Source organism: Mycosarcoma maydis, chromosome 15 (assembly GCF_000328475.2).
Source record: "Mycosarcoma maydis chromosome 15, whole genome shotgun sequence".
In the NCBI taxonomy this organism is placed as follows: domain Eukaryota; kingdom Fungi; phylum Basidiomycota; class Ustilaginomycetes; order Ustilaginales; genus Mycosarcoma; species Mycosarcoma maydis.
In genome coordinates, this window is record NC_026492.1 from 316,287 (window position 1) to 324,543 (window position 8,257).

General features: G+C 54.1%; 4 protein-coding genes across 4 annotated transcripts; 2 read left to right on the forward strand and 2 right to left on the reverse strand.

Moving 5' to 3' along the window:
* Positions 1–57: 57 nt before the first annotated feature.
* UMAG_04987 (uncharacterized protein) lies at positions 58–384 on the forward strand (the record flags this gene model as incomplete). Its single annotated transcript, XM_011392988.1, has 1 exon — positions 58–384. The coding sequence occupies one exon, from the start codon at positions 58–60 to the stop codon at positions 382–384; it is 327 nt and encodes a 108-aa protein (XP_011391290.1).
* A 516-nt stretch (positions 385–900) lies between these two features.
* UMAG_04988 (putativedicarboxylic acid transmembrane transporter) lies at positions 901–1,937 on the reverse strand (the record flags this gene model as incomplete). The annotated part of the gene is made up of 2 exons (XM_011392989.1): positions 901–1,615; positions 1,729–1,937. The coding sequence occupies 2 exons, from the start codon at positions 1,935–1,937 to the stop codon at positions 901–903; spliced, it is 924 nt and encodes a 307-aa protein (XP_011391291.1).
* Positions 1,938–3,182: 1,245 nt separating this feature from the next.
* On the reverse strand, positions 3,183–5,351 carry UMAG_04989 (uncharacterized protein; the record flags this gene model as incomplete). The annotated part of the gene is made up of 1 exon (XM_011392990.1): positions 3,183–5,351. One exon carries the CDS (start codon positions 5,349–5,351, stop codon positions 3,183–3,185), a length of 2,169 nt encoding a protein of 722 aa, XP_011391292.1.
* A 982-nt stretch (positions 5,352–6,333) lies between these two features.
* UMAG_04990 (uncharacterized protein) lies at positions 6,334–6,827 on the forward strand (the record flags this gene model as incomplete). Its single annotated transcript, XM_011392991.1, has 3 exons — positions 6,334–6,400; positions 6,476–6,594; positions 6,633–6,827. The coding sequence occupies 3 exons, from the start codon at positions 6,334–6,336 to the stop codon at positions 6,825–6,827; spliced, it is 381 nt and encodes a 126-aa protein (XP_011391293.1).
* Positions 6,828–8,257: the final 1,430 nt, after the last annotated feature.

Sequence of the window (8,257 nt, forward strand, 5' to 3'; positions counted from 1 at the left end):
GCACTCGCGCGCTTTCTCTCGCTGTATCCAACTCAACCTCGACGCTGCCGAAGAACCATGTCGTCTACGATTGCGATCAGTACGCCTGCTTCGTCTTGCACCACGTCTGCCAACGCAACATGCTCGGTGTATGGCACAACGCCTGGTGGAACGCCTCGAATCTCGTACTCGCGCGATGAGCTGCTGAATCTGGCTTCGAGCCCACTCTCACGCTCGCCGCCCAAATTCGACGTGCCTGCTGCGATCTCTCGCACTCGCAAGTCGGCATCAGAGCGGTTCGAACACCAGCCACCTGCGTCCAATGCCAACACGACTAAACACGCCGATCCCGTCGACAGCGACGACGAGCAGGAAGATGCCACTGCATTCACTATGGAACTCTAAACCCATCTCTATTCGATCGCCCCAAAAATCAAAGTAAATCCATCTCTGCATACCCAATCTATCTCGGCGGCCTACTTGACCATTGCCACTTCGGTCTCTGTTTCTCTCGCGTCCATTTTATCGTATCGTGTTCGTATCGTCGTTTCCATTGCAGCCTCGTTGGTTTGCCGTGTCTCGCATCCGTGTTGTCGTGTTGTATCTCGCGGTTTCGGTTTCTCCAAATCAAAGAAAGTATTGCACTCGTGCTCGCATGTACGTTTTCAGTGTGCTTTCATACGCTCGCAATGTGGTGCGTTGTGCGGTTTCTTTCACTTGTCGCTAGCGTGATACTTTTCAGAGACTGTGCGCTGCCCAAGCCAACCAAAAACGCGTCTAGATTGATACAGCATGGCAGTTGTGAAGATGGTGTAAGTTACACGCAAGAGGCCATCAGCATGGACGCAACAAAGTGCGCGATGTTGTTGGCTGATTGATTTTGTCTGTTGTACACGGTGGCACATGTAGATGGGTTTGCGATCAGATGTACGGAGGACCCAAGGCAGTTCTGAACTGGCTCAAGACCACCTCGACGACCAAGAGGAGCACACCACCTCCTGGGGCCAACCTGAGCACCTTGGGAGTGAAGCCCTTGTAGAGCGCACCGAAACCCTCCTCCTTGGCGATGAGCGCGATGCTGGGAAACGTCCAGTTGTACTTTCTCGGAACGCCCTTGATGTTGGGCGTGTTTTGGATTCGACTCTTGACCACATCGGCAGGCGTATTGAACACGGTTCCTACAGCACCACCGACGGCACCACAGATAAAGTCGTTGCGCAGTTGCTGTGGCTTGGATTCGGCCTTGGGCATCTGTGCACGCAGCGCAAAGATGACGGAAAAGTATCCTCCGTTCCACAACACGTGTCGCCAGAAGGTCGACTCGAGGCCGGCGTACAAACCCAAAAGCCCATCGGCTTTGACGATCTTGGAAACCACGTCCATAGGACCCGTGTAGAGGTGTGCCTGTGCCTTGTCCTGCAGTCGGATCTTGACCAATTCAAACGGAACAACCACAATCGATTCCGTGGCACCAGCCGAACACCCGGTGAGCACCGAGAGCGACTGTGTCATCTTGTCTTGGCCGGTGAGCGAGCGGTAGGTCTTGCCCCAAAAATCGTTGGCTGCAAACTTGACTGCTCGCTTGGGTGCTTCAAGCATCAGAGGCGGCACCAAGCCACGGTACAATCGACCAGCACTGATCAACGCCAATCCAAACCAACCAGAACCGCGTCACATGCAAATCCACAAACACCAACCTGATCAGTACATCTATCCACGCCGTCGTTGTATACGCAGAACCACACTTACCCTTCGCTGGCAATGATCTTTCGGAAAGCGTCCACCATGCCATTGTAGTGTTCACCCGGCGCGGATCCGGCCACCGCCTTGCCTTGCAACTGCATACGAGTCTTGACCACATCCAGCGGGTACAGGCAGAGCAGCTCAGTAACACCTGCGATTGCACCCGCGGTGAACTGCGCGTAGAACGGCAATGGTTTCGGTTGGGATGTAGTCATCTTGGGAAGCGGGAAGATGCGCGATGCTTGCTGCCTGCTGCCTGCTGCCTGCTGCTTGCTACTTGCTGTCGTGAGGCTAGGATAAGGTGGGGCACCAGAGAAGGTGTGTTTGACAAGCTCGATACCAGGACGAGCGCAAAGGAAGCAACGAAGCGCAAGGGAAAAGGGCAAGACTCGCCGGACTGGCTGGTTGGGTTCAGGCACAATCGCGAATCGTCAATCACGAATGTTGCGATTCGGTGATGAATATTTTCGGGTTCTTCGTGCTTGAGCAACAAGACAAGGCCAAGTGAATCACGAACTGTCCGCTGTTCGCGTACCAACGATCCCCACGCTCCGATTACAGATCGCACTTCCATAATCACCGTGGTGATAATCCATCCGATCCAATCCAATCGAAACATCCAAGACTCGTGACTAGCTTGGCTGTATCTTGCGATGTGCGAGATTCAGCTAGAATCGTGAATTCATTCGTGATTCATTTGTGATTCTTTTGTTTGCCAATTTGTGATTCGTTGGGTTTTGGTTTTCGGTTTTCGGTTGTTGGTTGTTGGTTTTTGGATTTGCGGTTGATTAGACTCTCTTCTTATTCGCTGCAGTCGTGAACCGTGAATCGTGAATCGTGAATCGTGAATCGTGAATCGTGAATTACGACTGTTTTCGCAAATCGCACCGCTCGACCAGCTTGCGAGTCGCAGATGCCGCTCTGTTCCGTGCGATGGATGCCTCGCTTTGACGCACGCGTGCTTGACGAATTAGGTAATACTTACCCATCAAGTCGTGTCTCTGACTCGACGCAAGCACAATCAATCATGATCCGTGATCCGTGATCTGTGATCGGCGCTGCTGTCAACTCCACGCCACACACCCATCGCCACACCCCGCGACTCTCGATGAGTGTACGAGCCGAGAGAAATCAAATGGCGAGTAACCCAGGATTGACACAGCCATCGCCATTCGGCTCGTCGTGTCAAGTCGCATAATCGCGCTTCTGCATTCGTGATTTCATGATTCGTGATTCGGCACATGCTCTGCAACTCACAAATCACAAATATCTCCGCTTCAACGTGCAAGATCAAGACGTAAGTCGTGAGTCACGACTAAGTTGTCATAGTCTCAATCCTTGTTGCTACACGTGCTACACATGCTCCCAATGCAAGAGGTCAGCACTGTGCTTGGTTCTGAGGCATCTGCTTTCTGACACTAACATTACAATGTATACTTCTAAAAAGCGCTCTTGGCAGTTTACAGGCGACGAAAGGCGTTGGCAGCTGAAGTTGGTGCCATTGCCGATCTGGTCGAAACGCTTGTCTCGAAATCGACAGCTTCGCTGGACCTCTTGACTCCACGCAGCGTGTCATCTGCTACACGAGCATCGTCGACAGGCTCGCGCGTAGGCTGTCGTGCTGCTGTAGTGTTGGCCGCTCCACCCTCGACACCGCCCATGCCTTGGAGCGTGGTAGAGTGCATGCGCCGACAAGGCAGTGCGCCCGCGTTGCGCGATGCACCAACCCCCATGGAGGCAGCTGACAAAGAAGTGGTACCGTTGCGCATCACGTTGTTGCCGCTCACGTAGCCTGCTGAGCCTGGAGCTAGGCTTGCACTTGTCTTGAAAGCCGGACGAGGAAGCGGCGGCGGCGAGACGAATCGACCCACGCTTCCGGCTCGACGTGGCGCTTTGGCCGCTTCCATCTTGACTTGCTTGACCGGGCTCGCTGAGCGTCGCATCTCGATTGCTTTCACCTTTTCCTGCTTAACCTGCACAGCGTTGGAGCTGTCGGACAACGCGACTCCACTATCATCAGCAGCGTTGTAGTTGGAATGCAAAACACTGCTGGTATCGTCCAGATCCTCATGCTCGGCAGGAGAGAGCTGGCGATGCGCTTCATCAATCTCCATCTCGAGCGCTCGCGAGGCCGCTTCGGCATCGCCCATCGACGTCTCGTCGTAGTCGGCGAGCACTTCGTTGAAGCTGTCGTCAAAGGAATCAGATCCAAACTCGACTTGGCCTGCTGCGGCTGCGGCTGCGGCTGCGGCTCCCGCATTCTGTGCTCCAATAGCGACCGTGACAATCTGGTGCGATTCTGGCGCGGGCGCGTGCGTGTGGATTTTGCGTGCTTCGGCCTGCTGACGTTGCAGATAGGCTTGTCGAGCGAGCATGGATCTCTGTTGGCGTTCTGCCACCTCATCCTTGAATGCATGGTTGGTATTCTGCTTGTCTGGTTTCGAAGCAGCATTGTGACTGACGATCAAAGGTGCGGTGGTCGAGCTGGATGCAAATGGCGTGGTGGTTGCCGCAGCAAGTTGCGGCGCTCCGACACTTTGCAAAGGTGGTGCCGGCGGTCTGACGGTGCTTGCCGATGGATCGGGAGCGGTGAGCGCAGGTTGTACTGAACTGGAGCTAGCTTGCTGCGGTGCTGGAGCGTCTGTTGGCTTGGTCGGGGCAAGTGGCGGCCGAGGCGGCTGGGCTTGTGCTGGTTGTAGCTGTACGGGCGCTGATTTTGGCGGCGGCGGCGGCGTCGGGGCGGATGGTTGAGGATGTCGTAGTTCTGGCCTGCGATGGAGCTCGGAAGCATCGAATTTGGGCGTTGGATTGCTCACCTTGAGCGCATTGGCCGAGTACTGATGATCGTAGGTGCAGTTGCCGAGCAGCTTGCCAAAGTTTTTGAGCGCTCGTTTTGTGGCGTCGGTGACGGCCTCCTTCTTTCCCTTTTCGAGTGCAGCATGCTTCTGCCTAGCATTTTCGGCGCTGCCGTAGCCGATGTCCTCGTGGAAAGCACCGTCACGCAGAGTGACTCGCACGACGCAGCTGACGCCAGCATTGAAGCGAGTACCGTCGGGCGAGCCATCGAGAAAGTCGACATCCAGACGTACAATGGTGGTGGACCAGCCATTGAAGCCAAAGACTTCGTTGGCCAGGTCGACGAGCTTCCAACCCTCGATGTAGGTCAACTTTTTGCCGCCACCTGGACCGGGTCGTTGTGAGAGGTATTCGGGACCGAGCCTCTGGTTGAGCTTGGCCTGTAGAGTGGCGACGCGAGATGCGCTGTCCTGGGTGAGCCCACCGAGACCGTTAAAGGTCTGTGCACCCCATCCTCCTGGATAGTCGTACTGCGTGAGTGCGCGAGGTTGGTGGCTAGCGGACGGACCAGGTGCAGAGTGATGTGCGAGCTCGTGTGGGTTCGGCGCTGCGTTCGCCGCATCGGAATCAGCACCGTTGCCCATCTCGTTGTGTGCGGAAAAAGCGTCGTCACTGTGCTGTCGGTTGTCGTCGGTTGCGGATGCTCCACCAAAAGGACCATGTGTGGAGGCACCAAATGGGTGCTGGGATGGGTACTGTGGGAGCAAGTGTTGCTGCGGCTGGTTTTCAAACTCTGCGATGAGTTTGGACGAATGTACAGCAGCCGAGTTCATGGATGTCTACGACGCGGATCGCATGGATGTAGCCCTTGGAAGACGATCGACCGCAGACAGCAAAGGAGGACGGTGGGCGTCCGTGGGGTTCGGAGCTGATTAGTAGGTCGAACACATGACGGGCTGAGCTTGGATGATGTTGTGAATGTTGAGCGGATTTCGGTGGCGAAGAGTCACCTGCTCAGTCGTCTCTGTTGGTGGCAGAGCACAAGATCCGAACGTGGTTGTTTGCGTGATGGTGCGACGAGCTGTGTGACACTTTGTAACTGACGATTTTTGACTGCGCATCCGTGATTCGTGGTTCGTGATTCGTGATTCGTGATTTGTGGTCGACGCTTGACTGTGACTGTTCACTCGTGACTGTTGTTCGCGATTCCCGCGATTCACGATTTACGATACACAATTCACGGTTGATCAGCGAGCAACCATCATGAATCACGAATGGAGCGTCTCATTTTTCTTTTCTTTTCTCTCTCGTGTCTCTCACTGCGAATCGTCAAGTGACTTTGGCTCGCCCGGCTCAGCGTTGAACATTCGCGATTCACGATTTGCGCGCGCGTTGGTTGCCGAGACGCGTAAATAGATGCTTAGTACACGTGATTTTGACTTTAGATTGATCTAACACTACTCGGTTTGTGTCACGTGTGCGGCACTGTGCTTGACTTGTATGCCTGCAAGCTCCAAAATTACGAAAAAAATCACGAATGGTGAGTAGGGAGCCTCTCACGTCTCGTGTCTGTGAGTGAGGCCAAGGAGAAGACGGAGAATCACGAATCACCAATTTTCAGCTTTCGTGGCTTGCTTGGCAGTGACGGGGCGGAGAGGCGCGCGGGGGTGAGACCGCTCGCAGCGTGGTGGTAAGCCAAGCAACGATGAGACAAGCATACAAGCGCTACAGATTCGATAACTATTTCGAGATTCGTGATGGGGCTGCAGCTGGGCGCCTCTCTGATGAACAAACGACCTCGGCGGCTTAGCAAAAATGACTAATCGCGGCGCGCTCGGCCTTCAGAGGCATGCTCCTATGAAACAAAACAACCAAGTCATGAGTATGTCTAAGACGCGTTGGGTAGAGACAGTCGTGGGTTATGCAGGCTGACTCGGCGTTGCGACCCATAGACTAGGACAACATCGGCCTGTACATTTTGTGACTGTCGTCGCCGAACCAAAGCAAGATACAGACAGACCGAGGTTGGCTAAGGACAGGAACGTGGGAGTCACAACAGAGTGGGCGACGCGCGAGGTAAGCGTACTGCGCCATTGTGAATGCGAGCTAACTAGCTAGCCAATGGCAAGGGCAAGGGCAAGGGCAAGGGCAAGGGCAAGGGCAAGGGCGAGGATCGAATAACACGCCACACACGCAAGGAGCAGAGACAAGAGACAAGGAGCAGAGACAAGGAGCTGGATGGAGGCGATTTGTTTTGTAACCACAGACTCAAGACTGGCGGGGGCATGTGTGGCATTCGTGATTCGTGATTGACCCGGTCGGGGCTAAACTTAGCGAAGAGCTCACGCCGAGCTGAGTCGTGAGTGGTTGACAGGAGACGAGGTGAGCTGATTGGAGTAATTTGACGGGACACGATTCTGATTCACTTATGGCAGACCAGCGGGGCAAACAAACCGAAAACCAGTCGTCACCAGCGTGAGAGTGAGTGTGAGTGAGTATGTGCGGGGCAGGAAAGGGAGCAAAATAGCCTTACCTCCTTGCACGGTTGGAGGCTTTGAAACGCGCCTCCTGTTCTCGGATCTTGACCGTAAGATTAATAGTTTATATGTATATATCTATAATTGGTGATTTTGGGGGGCTTCAGCTTTTCAAGGTTTCAGGGATTCCGAGAGACGAGAGACGAGGCTAAAGATGAGTCTAGTTGTTGACAAGGTGTGTTGTGTGTTTGTTTGTGTTTGCCTGTCAGATGGGCGGTCTGTGAGCATGTCTGCCGTTCAATGTATCGAAGCGCACAACAAGCAAGCTGGTTCACCAGGTAGAGAGCGACAAATCACAGACGAGCCACGTCAAGTCAAAGCGGGATACAAGGCGAACCGCATCGACGCGCACGTTTGATCGACAGGGACTCGAATCAGGTCCGGGATTGTACATCTCGGCAAGCTTTTTTTTTGACACAGTCACTCTACTGTGAGTAAAGAGAGTTGTTCGTGTTGATGAAATTCAACGCGCCCAAGTTGTGAGTCACAGACGTGAGAGTCACGTTGGGATGTGCTGGTAATGCCGCTTTGGGAGGTGGGTTGTGCCGATTTGGGCCTCGGTTGTTCGTGACTGTCTCAGACGAGTCGTGAGTTTTGCAGGTTGGTTGTTGCCTTTCGAATCACGAATCGCTTTTCGTGTCGGCAGCCCATTGATCGTCGATAGTCGTTGATGGATCGACTGAGCCGAGACGGCGTCATGTACGGCGTTAGAACTGGCCACTGCCACTGTCAATGCATCCACAATTCTCCAGGATGGATGGATGACAAGGCGACATGACCACGAAACACGATTGGCATCGCAATCACGCATGTACGTTACTGTACTGCATGCAGTTGGCACAGTCTCAGTCTCACCCGTGGTCGGTCGCAGGCGTGTCCTGTCTTGGATGTGATCGCCTTTGCTTTCATCTTTTCCGTGTTGGCCGATATTTGCGACGCAGCGGGGCGCTCTGTTGTGTCGCTGTGTGTTTAGATGACGGCGTCTATGGGCTGCCAAGGCGATCCAGAAGCCAACCCACCTTAACTCTGTTACAAGTGAGTGGCTCGCTGCTGGCTGCTGGCTGCTGGCTGTTAGTGGCGGTGACTGCTACTGCTGCTGCTGCTTTCTCATGTCTGTTTGGCTCTGGCGCCCTCTTTTCCAAGTCCGACAGATGCGCGCCAAAAGTGGTTGTTTCGTTGGCTTTTTTTTTTTTTTTTTTTTT